Below are 22,092 nucleotides of genomic sequence, written 5' to 3'. Positions count from 1 at the left end.
TATTATTTAAAATAATCTACTAGACAAAAATGTCATGGAAGAAAATAATGGAACCTATACCCTGATGTTTTGTAGCAAACCTTTTTTGAGGCAATTACTGCACTTAAGCTCCGTATGTTTCATTAGATTAAGATCAGGAGTCATGCCAGACCACTTCAGAACAGTCTGTTTTCTTTTTCATCCATTCTTGGTGCTTTTGGGTGAATATTTTGGGTTATTATCCTGCTGACCAAAATAGAGCTCTCTGACACTGGGTAATTCATTGCTCTTCTGAATGCCTTGATAATCCTCTGCCTTTTGTCACACTGTGCCAGATAAAGCAAAGCAGTTATTTAATATAACTGCCTTGCTGTAAATTTCTTGCAGAGAGTAACATTTTTCTTTTCTAATTTAACATGGTGCATTATAAACTGTATTAAATATACAGTCATCTCCAATGTGCCTTTTTGTCAGTGCGATTTATAATAGTGAATTTTGCATGGTCAAATTACCTTTGAATAAGCTTTGTTTGTGGTTCTGTAGTATTTGATTAAATATATTTGTACAGTTTGTTAACTTAAGTGTGCTATTTGCTGAATGTGAAATGAATGATCTCATTGAACTAAATGAGAAAGTTTGTCCAAGCTTTTGACTAGTAGTGTATATGCTGGCCTGGTTTTGAAACTAATGAAGTTGTTGAATATTCTGAAATATGAATACAGTCAACACAACTTAAGCAGGTGAGATGTCATAAGGTAAAACTGTTCACCACTTTTGAAAATGAAAAACAGGTGATAAAAGTGACGATGACCCAGCACCCTGGTGTTCATATCCCACTTCATGAGAAAAGGTGAACAACACATACACATGTTTCACAGCGCTGGAAGCTCTTCACAGTCTTGATGAGGGAGGTCTGAATTTGTCATTCATTCTTTATCTGTCATTCATACATTTTGATAGATGTCATCACCCGAGCTGTTGAATTCAGTACTTGCAGCCTGCAATGACATTCAGTTTATTATGAAAATGGTGATAAAACAGCAAATTTTTCGATGAGCAGGAACGTATGTCCACACTGTAGCACAGGCCTTGCAGAAGTTTCATGCTTGCACAATCTGGTGGCCTAATCTAATTGTGACATGTTGCAAGATTTACCTCAGTTTGGTAACGGCTTCTGTCCGCAGTTTGTTTTCTGTACATTTCCTGGAGCACATCACGGAACTGTATTTTTTTGGTTGAGTTATTCTGTTAAGAAAATGAATAATTATAATAATAATAATGCATTCATTTTATATGGCACCTTTAAAAGTTGCTTTCTCAAAGCGCTGTACATAAAAGCTTCCATAAGAAATACAACGATACAAAGCAGTAAGCTAAAAAAAAGTATTTTATATAGTATATAAATTAAGAAGTAAGTTTAAAAAATGTCCAAATACAGAGACATTTACAGCAGGTCAACAGCTACACAGTCACCGGTGTTGCAAGAGGTTTTTCTGGACAGAAATAAACAGCATTATAGGTGACTGTTCCTCTTTTTGCTTCTGTGGGCTTTCCCAATTTAGTAAATATTCAGCTTATCAAACACAAAACAGTAAAAAAACACTTCTCTCCAACCTTGTCTGTTTTCATTCTGCTTTTGCTCCTATGGCAGCGATGCTAGAACAGAGAGAATTTTACATCACTCCAAAGTGCAGTATCAGTTGTTTCTATGATGTTAATATAAATGTTAAGGTAATTTACCTTCTTTAAAATGATAAGTGTCACTACTGCCAAGCTGTACATAGCCAAGAGGGCAAATGATAACCACAAGAGACTCTGCTTTACCGTAACATGTCCTGAAAACAAAAGAAAAGTTGTTCAAGGTATCCAAATCATCTGTGGTTCACCTTTAAAATTGGTTTTTCTCACACAAGGCTCTTACCCTTGACTACAAGAGTTGTACCCAGACCTACATCCTGTATGTTGGGTGCTGACCATACTGCAGCACAGTAGTAGATCCCGCTGTCATTCACATCAAGTGACTTGATGTGTAAATATCCTCCCTCCAAGCTGTATTTGGAAGGATTGCTAGACAGGTTGAGACGAAAGTGGTAGTTTTGTTTGAAAACAAACCACTGGTAATGCAAGTATGTGTCTGGACAGTGTGAACTGACTTTGCAAGGGAGAACAACAGCTTGTCCTATCGAACTCCAGATCGTAGTGACTGGCTGTGTTAAGCAGTTCTCAGGTGAACCCATGCTCTCTGGAATCAGCAAAGACAAGTTCAATAAATAAATATTACTATCTTCTAGCAATAAAACTCTTTCAGAACAGCCATGAACTATTATTGACAGGAGTTGTGATCCACATTTTGTATTTTTTATGTGGAACAATCAATTCACTGGAAAATGTTTTCCATTAAATGATTGTAAATAATGAAAGAGAAAAAAAAATCTTACCTGTTACTGCAAGGTGGGTGAGAAGGAGAGAAAGCCAAAACGTCCAGCTCATGTCTGTAGCTTGATCGCTTGTGAATGATCTCATGATTCCTTGCATGATGTTTTCTAAATGCTTGACAACATGGGAAGTGAGGTATACTGCACTTCCTCAACACCAAGTTCCTATTTAATTTTTCACTAGTGTGCTGCTTTTCATGCTTTTCATAAGCATGATGTATCTCATGACATAATGATTCACAATATAGTAACAGGATAGTAACATGGCAATGATTCATAATATGCAGTAGATTTAATGCCCCAAAATTGAACCCTTACAGAAAATGGCAGAGTTATATGCAAACAGAACATGTGGCCACATGAGCTGGTGTTATTAATAGGACATTTCTAAAAGTGTAGTTTCAAATCTACAATCATCCCCTGTCAATTAAAGACAAGCAAAAGGAGTCAAATGTTGAGAAATGCTTATGACATAATCAGTGACAGTCAGCAAAGCTGCTGATTAGAAAAGGGAAGGGAAATTGTATTAATGCAGGCTATGCATGTGTAAACAGCAGTAAAACGCATCTAGAATAACAACGTACTTCTGTACTTTTACTTAGGCCTAAGTAAGATTTTTCTGTTTTGTACTTCCTTCACTGATGGCAATGCTGATATCAAAAATCAAGCTGCTGGAGTGCTGGTCCCACCCAGTCCCTCCTGGCACAGCTCAAGTTCTCAGACCCGCTCGGTTGGGGGCGGGTCATCACGGGCTGTCAATCAAGCTTTAGTCCAATCCCAATCTGTTCCTGTGTTTTCTCACGCCTCCTTCCACGTCGACTTGCACTCTCGCCATATTTTCAATCCTGTGAATCTCGTATCCCGGTTTGCCTCCAACTAAGAGAAGAGAAAGTGTGAAAAGGATCCACTTCAGAGCCAAAAGGGACTTTTGCGTTAGTTTCTCACCTGTGTCTGTGAATTCATTCTGCAACGATGAACATCTTCAGGCTGACAGGGGACCTCTCTCACCTGGCTGCTATCATCATCCTGCTACTCAAAATATGGAAAAGCAGGTCATGTGCAGGTAAGCTCTAGCTTTATTTGTATACAACATGGTTTTCCTAAGCTTGTTGACTGGCCTTACCTTTCTTTACCTGCGAAAATTGTCGTTTTAGTTAAGTCTCTTCTAGCTAGCTACATGCTAACACTTCCCACTCATTCATTGGAGCCAGCGGCTAACACTGTTAGCACTCAACGGTCCCGGTAACATCCAGAAGCTGCTGTCGGCATTTGCATCACTTTTAATAGAACTTTGCTCACAAATGTGCTGCAGACATGTAGTCACATATCTAAGTGAGTGGTTACTGTCCAAAAATAGCATCACCTCAATTTGTAGCAGTTGCTAGTGTGAGCTAAACTACAGGTTGAGGGAATCTGCAGTCATTGAGATTAGTTCCGTGCTGCAGGGGGGATGATTGTGGAATTAATTAATACTCTGCTTATTATTGATTATTTTGAGGTATTACTTGAGATGGTTTCACCGGTTTGCTGTGTCCATACACTCCTCATCCGTTCACTCCTGCTCGGTAGATTTGAGGTTTGGGGCTCGATTTCTTTGGTCTGGCTTCTGACGTGGCGTTTTACATGGCGCTACGGAATTAGCCATCCTGCTAAAATAGCGAATAAAACAGCAAGGTTTTTATTTTTGTTAGCGCTTATAAACAAGCCGTTTGTATTACAGAGATAACAGTGGCTTCTGATGTGCTGTCACTGCTTTTTAATTTGGCCTATGAGAAGTGCTGTGATTGGCCCTGAAACCTGGAGGGAGTGAAGGTTCAAAGTTAAAAGGTTATGTTGGGTTAACAGCTATAGAGATGTTTAGTCTTTATTATCAGTGGTTAGATATTATGTCTATACTGATACCTTCTTTTACAGAATGGCCTTCACACCACCAATCCATTATCTGTCTGACTGTTCAGTTTTATTTATATCGCACAATTTGCCACAAAGGACTTTACAGTGTGTCCAACAGGTCAGTCTATGATTAGACCCCTGAGTCACATGGAAAATCAACTCCAATATGTGGAAATAACATCAACAACAGAGAGATACGTCTTTTGGGGTAGTCACATTCGCAATGCAGACAGAAATAACAGTAGAAAAAGTACTATGGAGAAACAGGACGGAAATGTTATCTAGATAAAGTACAATCACTTGATCATCAGTCAGCTTTAAAGTGCTGCAAACCACTATTAGGACTTGGACTCCAAAAACTCCACCATATCATTGGGACCTTGGAAAAAGGACAGACTGTCCATAAACACAACTGTTAAAACTCACTGTTATCATTCACCCAAAGGAGGAAGAGTTAAGAGCTGTAATTGCAGCCCACACATGAAGAACAGGTAGAGTCAAAGATGGAGTGAAACATTAGCCGAGGAGGACGAGAAACTCTTCATCCTTTGAAGGGTTGCAGTGGGGCCAGAGCCTGTCCCAGCATGCACTGGGCAAGAGGCAAGGCACATTTTGGACAGGTTGCCAGTCAGTCATCTCCACTCACATTCATACCTACGACACCTTAGTGCTTTGTGGAGATCTTGAGTAATAATATTAAGCTCATTTATAAAGCTAAGATGGTTTTGTTCAGGTGTGATCAAGGTTAGGGGAAGGAAGGATCCAGCATCTTGGCTTCTTGAACATTAAACCTTTTTAATGCTCATCATATTTCTGTGAAACTAACCTACATTTATTTTAAAACCCAAACCTGTCTGTCAATTACGCACAGATTGATTTTTGTAATCCCTGTAAAATTCAAGAAAAATATCATTGATATCTGAGATTGCTGATAAATATTAATCCAGTAGATGTCACTGTTCAATAAAGTACTAAGATTTAGACTGCTAGTGAGGCTGCTGATAGGTTTGCTGTTCCTTAACCAAAATGCTAAATGTGCTTGATATTTTTAAAGGTATTTCTGGGAAGAGCCAAATCCTGTTTGCCATAGTGTTCACCACACGCTACCTGGATCTGCTCACCTCCTTCATCTCAGTGTATAACACGTGCATGAAGGTAAGACACTGATCATGTCTCAGGCCTGATCTATAGCCTTTCACAAAGGTCTCATATTTCTCCTAGTACCCTGAATGATGAGTCGTTTTGTCTTGTTTTACCAGGTGATCTACATTGGTTGTTCGTATGCCACAGTCTACCTGATCTACATGAAGTTCAGGGCCACCTATGATGGAAACCATGACAGTTTCCGAGTGGAGTTTCTGGTGGTTCCTGTTGGAGGTCTTGCTGTTCTCATCAACCACGACTTCTCTTTCCTAGAGGTGCAATTATTCACTTTATTGTTGTCAAATGTGACAGAACTCATTGATTAAAGAGCAAACTGTGAGACTATTAGGATTCTAATAAACAAATTAATTTCTCTATCATTAGATTCTGTGGACGTTTTCCATTTACCTGGAGTCTGTGGCAATCCTGCCTCAGCTCTTCATGATCAGCAAGACTGGTGAGGCGGAGGTCATCACCACCCACTACTTGTTCTGCCTGGGGCTGTATCGAGCCCTCTATCTCTTCAACTGGATCTGGCGTTTCTATTTTGAGAGCTTCTTTGACATGATTGCCATCGTGGCTGGCGTGGTCCAGACTATCCTTTACTGTGACTTCTTCTACCTTTATGTCACCAAAGGTGGGTTTCCTGCTGGTATCATCTGTTCTTCAAGCATTAAATTAGACAGATAAAACTGTGGATGGAGAACAAAATTATTCATGTAATTAGCTGTTAGTTTTTGTGTATAGGGACAGTTTTTTAATACATTAAATATATTAAATTACCAATTGTTAGAGGTACAACAGTAAACATAGAATATATATGCCTATACATATTTTTTATTTACTGACGTAATCATTCCTCCTGTCCATAATGGCCCTGAAGCAGTCCCTTCCTAGAAAATCTTTGACATAAGATATTGGGGACAAAATCTGCGGTTCTTTTTCCCTGAAAAACCCTCAATTTGTAGTTCAGCCACAGCTAATATAATGATTCCACTTGCTAAATGAACTAAATATTTTCCAAAGTTATGGTCTTTTTAAGTACAAAATTACCTCTTTGTTACTGGTCCCCGATAATGGCTCAGCAAAGAAACATAATCCCAGGAAGCACACAAAGGGAATCTTGTCCTAAACAGACTGTAACTTTGGGAATACACACTTGATTTACTTGAACTGCAGAATTGATATTTGTCATGAAATCAGGACTATGGATTTAATTTAATTTAATAATTAACTTAATTTAATATGTTCTTCTGTGTGAAAATGTATCCCAAACACATCATTTTTTAATCTGTTACTTATCTAATTTGGCTCAGTTGGGGTGGAAAAACAGGAATGTGCTCAAACAAAGTGACCTCAAGTCTCTTGCTTAGTTCCTGGTGCTCTAGTTTCTTGAAATATTTTTTTTGAAAATGCCTATTAAATTACAATCTTAGGAGACTGATTCTGAAGACAAATCAAGCAGTGTCCATTTAAAGCTCCTTAAAAATGGAAACTGGTACTTTTCTTTCTTTTATACTGAGTGTTACAAAATTGTATGACAGCATGAACTAAGGTCCACTGACAATCCCAACCTGTTAACTTTCTTCACCCCTCAGTGTTGAAAGGCAAGAAGCTGAGCCTGCCAGCGTAAAACTTACAGAAGGAGACGGCAACTCCCAGCAGACTCAGGGGGTGTGGAGAGGACTTCTTGGAATCTCGTGACCTATAGCAAAGGATGCCTGAGGCAGAGACACAACTAACGGGGAAAAACACTAGTCTTCTTGATGATTGCTGATTGAACTGGTAAATGCCAACAAACACCAGAGCTGAACAAAGATCATCCCAGGTCAACCTCTGGATTTCTGTGTTCAGCATCTTGCCTTAAACTTCTTTTCATTGCTGTTCAAATAGGAGAAAGGCTTTTTTTTTTTCTACATGCGAGGTGTATACGCTTATGGTTTTTTTTTTTTTTTTTTATATATATAATGTCACAAATAGGGTGAACTCTGAGAAGTACCTTGTTTGACTTGGTAATGAAATGCACAAATGTACAGTCTTATTAAAGAGTGAGATAGAGTAATGTATCAGAGTGCCTGATGAGGATTATTTCCAGTTTCTCACAGTATTTTTTTTTACATTAGACATTTTTTGTCTCAATAATCGTATGCCTACAGTATAATACATGTGCCCTCATTTTTAAGCATTTTCAAGAGGCCAACACATAAATTTTGTAAAAACATTGATTTCTAAAATTGCTCAAGACATTTTAAAAAGATGCTTCTTTCTTCTAAAAATGACAACTTTTTTCATGTAGAACTTGAGTTGAGTTTGTTGAGAAAATTGAGTTTAAAAAACAATATAAAATAGTTTAATTCCAGCATTTGTTGCAGGTGTCAGTATTTTGAAATGTGGGGATCTCATTTGGGACTGAACATCTTGTGTTTACTGGTATTTTTTTTTAGCTTACTCTAGTGAAGAAACTAAAATGTATCAGTTTCCAACTTTAAGATAGATTTCATACAATATTAAAACAATACTACATCATGCTTTAGATGTAGATAGTGCATGAATTTTATTAGTGCTCTTATTGAACTCCAGGAATAAACTCATGAACACCTTTCAGCAGTGACACGAGGGAGCTCAAGGGTTAAAATCACCACTGTCATAGTAAAGCAATAACGAATGACTGAACAATGACTGCATTTGTCATACCGGGATGAAAAGCATACAGATATTTGGCCTGAGAATCCTCCAGCACTTTGACTGGTTGTGACATGTCACTCGCTAACTGTATGCGAGGAGTGCGAGCTATTTCACAGGCATGACATGATTACCAATTATGGTAATTGAGTAAGGTGCTCTTGGTGTTCAATAGGTGCATTTCTATTAAATTTAAAGGCCTCTTGTTAACCTTATCTTTTTCAATTTACTTTGTTTTTTTTTGTTGTTTTTTTTTGCATGATATCACCTCCATTAAAGATTTTATGAGAACCACCCACAGTGTTTCATTATTAAAATAAGTATTGACAAGTTGTGGTACAAGTAGAAGTTGAAGCAACAAAACAAGTCAGGGAAACAACATTTACATATAATCAAAAGTAAATTTATATCAACTGGGCTAAACATTCACAACTCAGTGGTGTGTGCTGTTGAGCTGATTTCATGTTGTCCCTGGTTATTAGCCAGCACCAAAAACTCATTGTATTAGAGCCACTACTATTTTAAAGCCAATGAATGTCTGTTTCTGGGCAGAATATCAGAATGATTTCCCTCAAAATAAGTGTAAAGCCTGAAACTGTATTTTGAGTTTATGAGCTTTTATTCAATGATGTACAACACCAGTCGCTTTTCAGTAGTAGCATTAAAAATGAATGTGTAACAGTTATGTAGTGCATTTTCATTGCCTAAAGGGCACAGACAAATATCTGCAAACATACAGAAAATACGAAAGCATTTTATATGGAAAATCGTAATCAGTAATGGAGTAATGGAGTAATGCATGGCTAATTTGGATAAAAGATTATTCAGCCATGAGACAACATCGTCCGGTTTTTATCTCGAGCTTCACAAATGAGACTAATACGTCTGCTGTGGCTACTAAGGCAGTTGCTAAGATTAGTTTTATCATGCCTTTGACTGTTGTAGAAATGATCTATTGCACTATACATAAATATAACGACACCTCAGGTAGAAATTTTGCCCATTTATAAAAATATTTAGCCATACCATTTAGGGCTTTGACATGCAGTAACCATCAGGGAGTCGTTCTGCATCTGTTAACTGTAAATCGCAGAATCAAACCATTTTACATTCAATGATTTGTTCTCCTGAATCCCTAGTACCAAGCTTCAGTAATGTCGATTTGTACTCCAAGATGAAGGAAGATGACGGAGAGAGAAGAAGAAAGCTACTGTGGATCTGTCAGTTTTGAAGTTTCACACTCACTTTCCTTCTCCTGGACCTGCTGGACCCAATAAGGGACAAGAGAAGGAAATATAGACAATGTTGAAACATTTACAACTAACAGCTGCGTGTAAGACAGCATCTAATATGAATGCGTGCAAAGTTTATTTCCTTTTTAGAAAAGACTGTCCAATGATTTGTGTCACAGAGCAGATATCAGGTTAAGATTTATAGTTTAACTCTCCAGCAGCAAGTGTTTTTAGGTTTTCTCTGACCTGCCTTGACAAAAAGTCAAGTGTGTTCAAAAACGTGAAACAATAAAAAATGTGGAGCAGATTCTATATAAACTTTACCTTTGCTGGTTGATTGTAATACTTGAGGATGTTGAAGATGGTGATGTAAAAAGCATTGACGATGAGTGAAACCAGTGTGGAGAAGAGCGCGAGGCCAGAGAGCACACACAGCAGAGTCACCCCTCCTACAAATAACAGGAACACTTAAAGAGACAATGAGAAACAACATGTTTGTGGCTGTGAGAAGTGCAGTTATGTGAAGCATCAGACAACATCATAATTCAGAGGTCAGTGGTGACATGAGTACACTTACACTCAAAGAAAAAAAATCCTGCTGTCGACATAATGATGGTCACCAGGGCAAAGAGGAGGAAAAGTCCAACAGGCAGTGCAGCCATGGCGCTGAACAGCATCACTGTGAGTGCTAAGAAAGGGTGGCTGCTGAGGTACCGCCCGACTCTTGTATTCATCACCTTTGCTACCTGGTAAAGAGTGAAAGAAAGCTAACTGGGAGGAAAACATGTTTGGTGATACAAAAGAAAAATATGCAAACAATATAAAAGTTAAAAACAAGGTGGGATTTAAAAAAAAAAAAAAAAAAAAAAAAAAAAAAAAAATCGATGCAGGTGTTCATCTTGTGGTTACCTTGGGGTCATCATAAAGCCGATCGCCCAGGGTGGTCCATCTTTCCCACAGCTGCTGAAAATCAGTTTGACCACTGATGCTGCTGCTGCTGTTGCTGTTGCTGTAACTGGGCTGCATCGTCACCTCTGACCTGACTGACAAGCACAAAACCCTGAAAAGCAAGTCAGCCTGAAATCACACCACTAAGCTACTTTAAAAGGCGAATCCATATATTTGGTTTACAGCAGTGCTTCATTCTAATAAATGAATTAGCTCAAACCTCAATGACTTTAACAGAGGAAAAACTTAGCCAACTAGCAAACAGCTATATTGGAACTCAACTACAAGTTTCTACTAAAAAAAAAAATCACTTTAAAACTAAAACAACACTTTCCTGAAATAATATAAAGTTTAGTTGAGAAGTACACACCTAAGCAATGTAGTCAACCTGACTGGAGCCAGCTCACAACATCTGAAACTGTGTCCTGTATGTTGTCTGAAACATTTCAACAACAACACACCCTTTTAAAAAGCAAACCTTCTTCTTCTGCTTCTTTTTTCTGACTCCTCCTTCTTCCTCTTCTGGATTCCTGAAAGAGAGAAGGAGGAAAACTAAAAGGCTTGTTGACATTATTGCTGCCACCTGCTGTTTTCCAAATATATTGCAACACCATACTGCAGTTTCAGCCAGTTTAGAGTAGGATGGTTTAATTTTCCAAAAAGTTTTTTTAGTGATATTCATGACAAATATTCTAACTAAATTAGTAAATCAATGAAAAATGAAATAGGAGCAATACATTTGCCAGCTAATCTGAAATAAATAGCTGATAGATTTGTCTGCGTTTTTATTCCCATATGCTTAGAACTAATGTTGGAGTTAATTTAACTGAAATGCTCCAGTTATTTATACTGGATATTGATTTTTTTTAGACTGGGTACTGAGAAAATTCATGCCCCCCAGTGGTCACAGTGAGAAACTACACTATTAAATTCTATTTATTTCTAACTAACAGTTAGTGTGATTAAAACAAATAATAGTGTAAAAACTCAGATGTTGTATTCTCATTATTTATCGTACTGGGACATGTTTCTTGTGTTAAATTTAATCAGCCACATGCAATATGAAAATGCTGTGCAGCAATGTTGATGAATTTATTACAACGAAACTTGCATTTCAGTTTATATTAACAGTTTTTAACCATGATACCGTTAAACTTTAAAGATGTTTTCCATTAATAAACATGGATGTCATGGTCGAGCTTCTCTTCTTCTGCCTAATTGCACCATAAAACATCAATTTTCTTTATTAGACAGGTAATGAATTATCAAATGTTTGTTTGTGCTGTTCAGGAAGCAGTTTTTGACTTTTATTTTCTGTGAAAATGAGGCAGCTGTAGTCAGGGATTGAGGTATCAATTGACAAGCACTTCTCTGAATGTCTAACCTCTGTATCCAATGCCTGCATATAGGTGGGAATACTGTAGTTTTGCAAATAGCAGCCACTTTTGTTTTTGCTGCTATCATTAGGCAGCTTGAACCCTGTTAGACCTTTAGCTTTATGTACGCTACAGTTTGATGCCATGATTGCTTGTTGAACTGTTGCTGTGCATGGTTTGTTATGAGGGAAATCAAAACAGTAGTTCTCTAGAGATCCAGTAGAGGGGGTTCCCAGTTTACTTCCCATCTGTCAGAATGAAATGGCTCCATAAAATAATGACCACACTTTCTCCCTGTCTGCTCTGTCCTGCTATTAGATGGCAACAGCAAGATTTCTCTGCGAAGATGGAGACTGATCAGAATATTAAATAACTGATCCTCACCACCACTGCTGATTACTTCGTCAATCACAGATTGGAACTGCTGGTCCTGCCACCATCACACACAAATTAAGTTGAGCCCTGTGAGTTTTGAGGTTAGTATTAGATATATGTGGTCACATAAGGTCTCAGTGAATGAAATAGCAGCGTGATCTGTTCTGAACTGCACCAAAGAGAGACACCCTTGAGACCAATGATGAACTTATTTGGACCTTTTATCACTGCTGGCTGCACTAATTAATCACACTGCTTTGTATTGAATACAGGGCAAGGATTTGGTGAGAGAGAGAAGGAGACTGCAACCACCTCTCCAGACTGCTGAACACAATGAACTCAGTGAACCAAGCTGTGCAGAGTTATGGAGTGAGCTGGATGAGAATATGGTTGTGTGCAGTCTGTGCATTTGTGCACACACAACAGGGACTTTTGAATAATCGAGCATTACAATTCTTGCTACTGTTGCTTTGTATTCCAAGCTTTAATTTTTGAGTCTTCTGTCAGATTATACGCCTCGTAGTGTTCATTGTAGCCTGGACTTCAATTTGCTGCAATGCTCTGGACTGCTGCCCCACATGTCTCACTTCAGTTTCTGACAAAAGCTTCATCTTCTGTCACAGCTGTGAAATATCTGCTAAACGCACACACTCATCTGTCAAACATCCAGCAGTTGTCCAGGCCTGCTATGTCCCAAATCTATACTGCTTACTAAATCTATACTGTACGCCCCATATGTTATAGCAGTATTATATGTATATGCTAACTACAAATACTGTTAACTACTAAGTGTTTGAATAGTCATTGCTCTCCACTCTGGCTTTTAATTTCTCCACTGGGAACATCACTGCACTCTAAAAAATGAGGGACAAACTGCACAAACTTATATGCAGAGACTCACTCCAGAGTTTGTGTGAGGATCAAAAGCAACTTCTGTTGTATCACCAAACAAATTCACGTAGGTAACTGCTGCAGTTGTGGTGTATTTAAGACAGAATTGTCCTGGAAAGTACTTTGCTTAGCTGCAGCAGAGAGATTCATTGGTAAAGTCGCCTGTAGGTTTATTGTTGTTTTTTTCTTTTAGCCATAAACATCATAAGTCATATGAAACAAATCTCATAACTTATAGCTCATGAATAATCTTTTCCATATTCCATGATCTATAGTTATCAGTTGTTTTTCTGTTGGCCAGTAGCAGACAGCTCAGGGTAGCAGAGTTGTTCCATGGTTACTGAGACAAATTACAAGCAGCCCACTCTCCTACTTGCAGGCAGATGAAAACTGAATGTTTTAATGTGCCCCATATACCTGTGGTGCAGAAATATATTTAACTCTCTGAGAACAAATTGACTGTGTGATATGTCTACTGGCACGTGCTGGCCCGCTTAACAGATTGCAGCCAAAGTGTGACTGATGGGCTGTCAGTAAATTCCAATTTGCATCTGCTGATTGTAAAAACTAATCACTGCAAGAGGAGGAGCAATGAAGAGCATAAAATTGTCAGAAATCTCCTGTGGTTTCAGTGTTAACTGATGCGTGTCCAACTGTTGTATGGCTTCCAACATGGCTATTATTGACGTCTATCCTTTGCTGACACTCTGCAGTCAAAGCCTGCTGTGTTTAATGGGACCTGGTGCATTTTTTTTTTCCTGCTTTTGGCTTGTCAGACTCAATAGCCATCTATCTCTGACCACCTTCCTCTCTTTCAGGGCTAACTTTGTTCATGTCTCTTTGAAGCTGCACAGGAGTGTTCAGCCAGCAGCTGGCCACAGGAGAACAAAATGTCTTTGGAGTCTGCCCTGTGTCAAATAGGATAGTGCTCATTGTCAGTGGTTGTCATTTTGCCAGATGAAGGGGGCCATTTTTGGTTCCTGCTCTCCGACTGAGGAGAGTGAGAAGCTCAAAGGGAGCTCCCTGGAGGGTGGTAAAGGGCGCTGCGGAGGATGGAGTCATAGCCTCTCAACCTTGCAACCTCTCAAATCTCACCAACACCAGCAGTTCCATCACTGCAAACACACACACACCTCCAATAAAAGATGTTGTGTACTAGGTAAAATTTTTATAAACGCTCCATATGTTCAGTCCAATATTTTGGATGCACTTATTCAGGCTCCAGGAAGTTTCTAGTCACAACCAAGCCATAGTCAATCACATGACCACCCATAAAACGCTGAATTGTTGTTTCTGCACTTTGGTTTTACTGTGGAAATAATTACAAAGCTGTAGAGGTGCTGGTTGACAGATTTTGTTGCTGTTGGACACAGCCATGCAATGTGTTTCCCCTGTTTCAGCCTTTGTGCTACGCTAAGTTAGTTGGCTGCTGCTACTCATGGTGGAGACAAGAAAGTTTAATCAGTTTCTCCTTCCAACTCTCCCAGAGTGAACAAGCCTGTTTGCCCTCAGCACATCTCTGCTGATAAAACATGGCATCAGGAGTTTGGTTTATCATCCACTTCATTATGGACAGTGATTGAATTTGCACTATTTAATTAGCAAGTTTCCCACATTCAATTATAATGAATCAACACAGCCGCTGCAATCTATCAGAAAACAAACTTTTTCATCAATTAGATGCAAAATCTATGAGATGTCATTAAATAACAAAGCACTGTGGAAAGTTTCAAAAGTTGGGTCAGTGGGTTTATGGTTTACAGAAAAACAGCACCTTGACGAAAAATGGACCTGATCAGCAAAATGCTGTTGCATTGTGTTGTTTCTGCTCCTCATCAGATATGCAGTTTCCTTCTCAGCTCTGGTATTTTGATTGATTGCTGTTGCTGACATTTATTCTTGGACTTTGATACATGGTTTGAATTGTGATTAAAGAGGAAGAGGGCTACAAGCTACTGCATGGCTCGTGATAGCTCTTGAGGATAGAGAAAATAAAAAGCAGGAGGAGTGGTTGGACAGGTCATCTTTAAAGACAGGCAATGGTAATACAGTAACACATCCATTATTTTCTGCACTTTTTCTGACCTGGACCTGGAGGAGACCTTTGGACTTGAGGAGAGGGAGAGGAGTGGAGTGGTTATAGCTGGTGGAGGGGTAGAGGGAGAGAAAAAGAAAGAGGACAGCAACAGGGGGCTGAAGGAGGAGTTCGCTCTCATTAAACCTGTGGCCATGCTTTTGTATTTCCCATCACATCACAATGTGTCCCTCGGGAAGGCAAGGAGAGTCTTTTCTGCATCACAGCTTTAATGTCAGTTGCTGGATTTGCTCATTATGCTTTAGTTGATTGTTTTGAACCAAAGGAAGGAAGTCATGCAAGTGTGTAAGTTTAATGAAATAGAACGTTTTTTGGAGGAGATATTTCATGGTGATTTAGCAGCCCCACGCCCCACATGGCTGAGTAACCTCTCAGTCTGCAATACTTTCTGGTCATTTGCTGGTCGATCAAATCTTTTATAATGCAAATCAATTTGTCAGGTGCATGTGCAGAATAGCTCATCCACACGCCGACTGCCTGCGTCAACTTCACAGGTGACCTTTTGTTTCTGTAGTTGTTTGGACTTGCAGCTTGTTTGATGCTCTAACCACCCTGAATTAAGCACTACTCCAACATCAAGGTGTTGTTTGCTAGATGAAAGCAGAGGGGGCTGCATGGTGGGCAGTACATTAAACAGGCAGGTATTCACAGCCAGTGGTGAGGCAGCTGGGGAGAAGGACTAGGTGTGATGAAAGGAGGATTAGCATGGATTCATCATTTCCCTCTATTTACAAAAAAGCTACGGGTCCTGCCTGAAGCTACTCTGAGATTACCAGGAGAGAAGCTCAGCAGGTTTGTTGGTTAAAGAAAAGTAAGTGTGGCAACAAAGCATCAGTGCCTTTGATTTTCTCAGATGGTGGGTATTTATAGATGGTAGGCATTCACTGATATAAATACATCGTCAGCTGATGATCGTCAAAATATGATGGAAAAAACGCAGAGTGAATTCATAACAGGTGCTTGTAAGTAGCTTTAAAGTCACACTAGGTTAAAGATAATAAATGACCTTATCTCACAGTGTCTGACGTGATCACAGATTTGATTTATTCTGTCACAGCTTGTTCCAGTTCTCTATTGAAGCTAAATGATGCTTACATTAAGTAAGAATATCCAAATCCCTGCCTTTAATGGCTGCGTCTTTCACTGGTTTTGGTTTCTTTTGTCACTAAATCGAGTTTGTTGGGTTTAGCCATGTCTGTTAAAGACATACCTGTAAATATGTCATGTTATGTTTCATTACAGTACAAGGAACAACACTGCTTGTTCGTCTGCATCTCTTTTTCCTTGAATATAATGCTCCAGTTAACAGCTTGGAAGCTTCAGCACTCCAGAGTATAATTCTGTCGCTCTAAAGGTGCAATTTTCTGCCAGCTGCAGTCCCAGTCACCAAAAGGCTCAGGTGTGACACTCCTGTGACAGTAATTCTGCTGATGCCTTTTGTTTCTGATGCCTTATGATGTGTCAGTCAGTGATCTGTGTGTGGTGACACTTGTTTGATCAGTTGTTGGTAATTTTCTGCATAAAGAACTCGAACCTTATCAGTCAGGTCACAAGATGTCTGTCATTTTTTTAAAAACCTCAGACAGCTGACTATGCAAAAGATGAGGATGAATATTTTCGAGACAGGTTGGAGCAGTCACAAACACCTACATCACTGACAGACACAATGCAGAAACATTAACAACAGCAGTTCAATACAAAAACTCTACAATTAACTCTTAACGCTCTCAAAAGCAGACATCAATATTTGCACAGAAGTATTTTTGCAGGGCCTTTGTATGATGCAGTACAATGCTACAGTAAAAGCTGCAACAGCCAATTCCATAATATATATAAGGTATTGGATTATCTAAGAAATCTCCTGACTCCTGCTTTTTTTTTGAAAAGCTCTGTGAAGCAGGCTTGTGATATTACAGCTACATGAAATCAAATGACTCATTAGTGTAAAAGGATTGCTAGCACTTCTCATCACACTAACAATTAAGGCACAACCCTATGAGTCTTTATGGGCGAGGTTTGTAGCTTCATGTTCAAGGTTTTCAGTCAAACCATAGCATAGAAGACAACCTTACAGTGGTCAATGCTGGAGCTCTCAGGGCTGCTTGGGATGCCACTGAGCACATAGATCTAATTCAAAGTCTCAAGGAGTTTGTGATTATGTTTAAATTGTTTGTATCTTATTTTATACACACACCGTTTTTTTTTTTTATCAACATGGAAAGCTTTTGCTTTAGAATTGATCATAAAGACCAGGAATCTAGACTCTGGTCCTGTACTAATCCTCCTCAAGTTAATAAGAGCACGGCTCAGAAACTCATTATTCAGTCATCACAGAAAAAGTGGCTGGATGACTTAATTAACACCTTGCACTTAGAGAAGCTATGATGCAAACATGCTATTTCATCAAAGCGTTTTCCCAGTGGACATATTGACTTGTCATAGCGGGAAAATCATAGATATTAGTTACGACATTAATGAACGCTTTGTTTAATTCATGTGTCCCAATAAGCCGTGACAGTGAGACTGTGAAACTGTACTGGCTAAATGGAATTCAGCCATTATTCATTTTCATCCTGTACTTAAGAGCCTTGGAGCCATTCGTTCCATTCGTTCGTATTATTTCACAGTATAATATGACTATGAAGTGGACATATATGTGGACAAGGAGACTGGCTAAAACAGGGTGACAGAATTTAACTATTGTTACAGATTCTTCTGCTCAATTTGCCTTCATTAACTATACATGTAACGGTGCGTCTAAATGTATATTAAATTGAACAGCAGTCAAATTAGTGTTTGTATATGAGTAGGTGGCTCAATTAAAATATATTAGAAAAAGAAAAACAGTTCTAGTATTTGTTTGGTGTAAAAATCTGGACTCTCTTGTGCCTACACTGAATGATTCATAGTTCCTGTTCTGGATATTGACAGATATATATAAATAAATCACCTTGACTTTGATTTAGGGCTGCCCTTTTTTTGCCTAGGTTGTAATGTTTTTTCTTACTATTGTTCAGAGGTGCAAAAACAAACAAAACAAACAAAACAAAAAAAAAACAAAGCAAATCTTTGCATGTACACATGTGTACACACACACACACACTCACAACCAGCAGCAGTCCAATCACAGCAGCAGCAGACAGGCCCATCCATCTTTATTACTGCAGCAACACACGCCAAAGACCTGGCACTACGCACACACTCTCTCAGTTTTTCTGCGTATCCTTCCATTGTTCTGTCTTCATTCTCTCATTCTCTTCCGTGACTGTTCTCATCTGCTGCCTGAACTTCACATGTGAGAAGCTTAATGCCTGACACGACCTTTTAAACACACCTTTCTATATGATCTCAGCTTATATAATGTGGTGATTGTTCACACTGATCCTTTTGTTCAGCTGCTGGTGACTTGAAGGTTTATGCAGGGTAAAGTCAGTTAACACAGATCTATATTTGGCAGGAGCGTTTTTTTAATGAGAGAGGTGTTAATTGGTTTGTCAAGAGCTATGTGTATTAATGATTGGCAGACTGTGCAAAACACTCACTGGCTGAATGTGCCTGTGGATGTAACCAAGGGGAGTTTGAAAGATGACACACTCGGGTTTTTTAACTTCACTCAAAGGTGATTATAGTTGCTTAAAACAGTGTCTTCGTGTGTGTCTCTCCTCATGCAGTCTGCTCTTGACAGGGACAAAGTGCCAGCTGAATCAGTGCTGCTCACAAGCTTTTAATTGGACAAACAGACACACAAACGTTGCTTCTCTCTCTCTCTCTCTGAGCTTGTGATTATCACCTGGATTGTCACAGTTGAGCTGGTGCGGTGGAACGACAAAGCCCTGTTTGTTGCTGCATTGTACACTGTATCCCCCTGAGTTACAGTATGACAAACTGTTATCACGCTCACACACACCCACACACTGTAAACACCACATACAGCAGCAGCAGACTGGTGGATGTATCCCCAGCACTGTTGCAAGTCCTCTGCAGTTTCTGCAGTTATGATGCCCAAAGTCCTGGTCATTATGTGGTTTCTCAGTGACCATCTATCAACATCTGTCTTCTGTTAGAAATGTGAGCAAATTGTGAAACATGTAAAAAGCCTCCCAGCCTGAGGGTTTATATCTATTTAGACTCATCAATACATCTTATCAGAAGGGAATTTCAATCTGGAATTGAATTTAAAGACTACATTGTCTCTATTTTTCTGTTAATCAGAACCAAATTACAGCAAAAAACTGAAACATAAAAAGCCAATAACTACAGAAAGCACAAATCTTTGAAAATGTTGCAAAATGTCAGCTGATTGAGTCTAACCAGATACGATAAAATAAAAAGCACTTAACCACTGTGCATTCTCCCTATTCCCTTGTCCTAGTGTAAATAAATAATTAGTTAATCTTATATATTTTTAATCTGATTGAGTTCTGATTGAGTGTGATTTCTTGTGCAGATGAAACGACACAGATAATCAACACTATGCCTCAAACCTTAGAGATTCTGTTCTTTATTTCTTCAATCAAAAAATATTCATATTAGCCAATATGTTTCTGCATATTTTCTCACAGCACAGTAATACATAATCTTACTACAGTCAATACATTCATTAGGAGAAAAAAACTGAATTATGCAAGCCTATAATCACTCCAGTACAATCAAAAACACAGTTTTGAAACACTGCCATGGAGAGAGGTAAAAGACTCAAAAAAGGTCATTGTGTAGAAAATCACAATCAGAAAAATACCAACAAGACTGGCAGAAGCATCAATTGTACATTCATAGATATACTGATATAATACTGTGCTGTATGTAATTATATTCATCATAACTGAGTATAAATACATATTTGATTTCACTTATTATAGATTCTATGGCACAAACACGTTTTAAAGCATCTTTCTCTCTAACACAGACTTTATATTTCCACGCACACACACACTCACACACACTGTAGCAGGTAGAGAGAGACAGAGAGGAACCCAAACAGAGCAGGGTGTGTGTCTAAGAGAGAGAAAACACAATTTTCCCCTCTGATTGATTTATGTTTGTTTTATCTTTTTAATATCTGCCTGACAGAAATATAGATCCTGGGCATTTCTTTCCTCGTAGTGAGAGAAATTTCTTGGCATCAACCACTTTGCACACACCCTCCCTCCTGTAGGATACAAAGGGACACCTGCATATCGCACACTTTCCACTCCCCTCCCCTTTGGTTTGCCAGCATGCCCGCCTTGTTCCCTGTAGGCTGCGGGAATGAGGCACTGGTTCTCACACAAATGTCACATTAACATGGCCAAAACACTGGATGGGGTTAACACAGGAAATGAATGTCATGGCAACACTGATTTGGCAGGAGCACCTCCGGCTGGAGCCAAACCATTTTTTATTATCTTTTTTAATGATCTTGGACTTAATCATTAGACAGTGTTGATTACAAGACATATCGTAGTGGTTTTGACAATAAATACAATGTCTGGCTGAACATGACTTTGAGGGACTGTGGTCAAGGAACTCGACTGATTACTGATTATCGACCCTTTGGCCATTCATCTCCATTACCCAATGCTCAACACCCACCATCACCATCCCCAACCTCACAGATCAATTTTCTGATAAGAAATTACGAAGCAATAAGATCAATGTAGCACCATGTAGCACATAAGAATTTAAGGTAATTAGTTAACAAGTAAAGAGGACACCTTGATATAAAATGGCAAGAAAGAGGGGCGAGTGGAAGGAGTGCTAAATGAAGACGATGAGGACCAGATGGTACTCTGTCATTCACTTTGTAATTCTGAAGAAAATCAGTTTGTGCCAACCCAAGAAATGGGAGCTCAGTTATGGTCTGAGTGCACAACTGAGCTAAAAAAGAAAGTTTGGAAGTTGGAGAATGAGGTTTACTCTGATCATAGTAATAATGTACTTGTATAAATACAGTACTTAATGAAACTCTATTTTATTAAATCCCCATTAAACTTTATTTTAATGGGGATTTAAAGATATTTTTACATTAACAACCAGGGTCCAGTAGTTATTTCCATAATTTGACTCAAGTTACTGAGCAGTTACACTTTGCAGGCCACTGAAACATAAAAAGAGGAGGTTTTGGCTACAACGTTGTAGTCATAATTAAGAATTAGGATTTCTTAATTATGTGTGATTTATAGTTGGAGTTCATACATTTTTTGAATATTTTTAAAACGATTATAGTACACAAACAATATAAGGCACATTTTGACCTCCTCTATACAACAAAGCAACAGGTGGCTTAGTCCATAATTCAAACTTTGTACAGTATTTCTGCTGCTTAATGTGAGTAGTATGTGGAGTATATGATTGGTTGTCTTTAAACTGGCTGATCACTCCTCACCCTAAAGGACCCTGTTGTTAGACCATATCTTGTTGAGTCACTATGTCCCCTTATTTGAACAGGAGAAGTGTTACAGTAAGTTAAATGTTTTTATAACTGAGAAGAAAAATGGGTGAAGCTATTTTCCATTTGCCCTGAATTTCAGCCACAGCCAATATTTGCTTTAAGAGTAGCTAAGGAGAGAAAGAGCAACCACACGCAAGCACTCACTCCACCTCCCCCCGGATTGTCTCAGATGTTTGAGTGTTGAACAAGAGTTTGGAGGGCATAACTTTATCAGCTATGACACATTTAACATTAATCAGATTTAAAGCCTTATGCATTAAAAAAGGCTTGATGTGTCTGATCCCTGCAGGTACAGTAGGTATTAGCAGAAATCTCCCTTTGGCTCAACTCCATCTTTGCTAGATAGATGAACAATGCTAATGCCCCAAGCTGTCAGCAGAATGGATGTGCATTGATCTCAATGCACTCTGTCTGTGGGCATTACTTTGCAAAGTGTATGTGTGTGTGTGTGTGTGTGTGTGTTTGTATTCATTGTTTGTTACTGGGCAGAACTGTGACAGAGTTGATGTACCTTTGTTTTGGTGTAAAATGTTACCGACCCGCCATCAGCCAGCAGCAGAATGAGCACAACTAAAATGTGTCACTGTGGCCCTGAGACCAAATTCAGTGTTGC

General features: G+C 38.8%; 3 protein-coding genes and 1 long non-coding RNA gene across 7 annotated transcripts; 1 reads left to right on the top strand and 3 right to left on the bottom strand.

Moving 5' to 3' along the window:
• Positions 1-97: 97 nt before the first annotated feature.
• On the bottom strand, positions 98-2,554 carry LOC113140955 (uncharacterized). The gene is made up of 6 exons (XM_026325101.1): positions 2,418-2,554; positions 1,901-2,221; positions 1,720-1,814; positions 1,594-1,635; positions 1,135-1,224; positions 98-977 (listed from the first exon to the last, which is right to left on the bottom strand). Exons 1-6 carry the CDS (start codon positions 2,512-2,514, stop codon positions 924-926), a joined length of 699 nt encoding a protein of 232 aa, XP_026180886.1. The 5' UTR covers positions 2,515-2,554; the 3' UTR covers positions 98-923.
• A 609-nt stretch (positions 2,555-3,163) lies between these two features.
• LOC117152683 (uncharacterized) lies at positions 3,164-4,169 on the bottom strand. Its single transcript, XR_004463140.1, has 3 exons — positions 3,538-4,169; positions 3,360-3,443; positions 3,164-3,290 (listed from the first exon to the last, which is right to left on the bottom strand). It is a non-coding gene; the product is annotated as an uncharacterized LOC117152683 (long non-coding RNA).
• Positions 3,234-8,697, top strand: LOC113141385 (ER lumen protein-retaining receptor 2-like). Its single transcript, XM_026325773.2, has 5 exons — positions 3,234-3,477; positions 5,362-5,462; positions 5,567-5,725; positions 5,835-6,087; positions 7,049-8,697. Exons 1-5 carry the CDS (start codon positions 3,387-3,389, stop codon positions 7,081-7,083), a joined length of 639 nt encoding a protein of 212 aa, XP_026181558.1. The 5' UTR covers positions 3,234-3,386; the 3' UTR covers positions 7,084-8,697.
• A 35-nt stretch (positions 8,698-8,732) lies between these two features.
• On the bottom strand, positions 8,733-10,821 carry LOC113141386 (promethin). Of its 4 annotated transcripts, none has more exons than XM_026325775.2 (5): positions 10,683-10,821; positions 10,274-10,424; positions 9,942-10,110; positions 9,689-9,831; positions 8,733-9,396 (listed from the first exon to the last, which is right to left on the bottom strand). In XM_026325775.2, exons 2-5 carry the CDS (start codon positions 10,388-10,390, stop codon positions 9,340-9,342), a joined length of 486 nt encoding a protein of 161 aa, XP_026181560.1. In that variant the 5' UTR covers positions 10,391-10,424; positions 10,683-10,821; the 3' UTR covers positions 8,733-9,339. The 4 variants fall into 4 exon arrangements, with proteins under 4 accessions (XP_026181560.1, XP_026181559.1, XP_026181562.1 ...); XM_026325774.2 differs by having other exon boundaries at positions 10,274-10,407; XM_026325777.2 differs by having other exon boundaries at positions 8,733-9,393; positions 10,274-10,407.
• Positions 10,822-22,092: the final 11,271 nt, after the last annotated feature.

This window comes from Mastacembelus armatus, chromosome 8 (genome assembly GCF_900324485.2).
Source record: "Mastacembelus armatus chromosome 8, fMasArm1.2, whole genome shotgun sequence".
Classification (NCBI taxonomy): Eukaryota; Metazoa; Chordata; class Actinopteri; order Synbranchiformes; family Mastacembelidae; genus Mastacembelus; species Mastacembelus armatus.
This window is presented reverse-complemented; position numbering and strand designations above follow the sequence as displayed.

Excerpts from the sequence above, each read along its gene's own strand:
- LOC113141386 (XM_026325775.2), bottom strand. The coding sequence starts at position 10,390 with ATGCAGCCCAGTTACAGCAACAGCAACAGCAGCAGCAGCATCAGTGGT. Across the intron at positions 10,111-10,273 it reads GGCTTTATGATGACCCCAAG|GTAGCAAAGGTGATGAATAC; the intron begins GTAACCACAAGA and ends ACTCTTTACCAG. Across the intron at positions 9,397-9,688 it reads ATTACAATCAACCAGCAAAG|CAGGTCCAGGAGAAGGAAAG; the intron begins GTAAAGTTTATA and ends TATTGGGTCCAG.
- LOC113140955 (XM_026325101.1), bottom strand. The coding sequence starts at position 2,514 with ATGCAAGGAATCATGAGATCATTCACAAGCGATCAAGCTACAGACATG. Across the intron at positions 1,815-1,900 it reads TACAACTCTTGTAGTCAAGG|GACATGTTACGGTAAAGCAG; the intron begins GTAAGAGCCTTG and ends TTTTGTTTTCAG. Across the intron at positions 1,636-1,719 it reads CACTTATCATTTTAAAGAAG|CATCGCTGCCATAGGAGCAA; the intron begins GTAAATTACCTT and ends TCTCTGTTCTAG.
- LOC113141385 (XM_026325773.2), top strand. The coding sequence starts at position 3,387 with ATGAACATCTTCAGGCTGACAGGGGACCTCTCTCACCTGGCTGCTATC. Across the intron at positions 5,463-5,566 it reads TGTATAACACGTGCATGAAG|GTGATCTACATTGGTTGTTC; the intron begins GTAAGACACTGA and ends TTGTTTTACCAG. Across the intron at positions 6,088-7,048 it reads CTACCTTTATGTCACCAAAG|TGTTGAAAGGCAAGAAGCTG; the intron begins GTGGGTTTCCTG and ends TTCACCCCTCAG.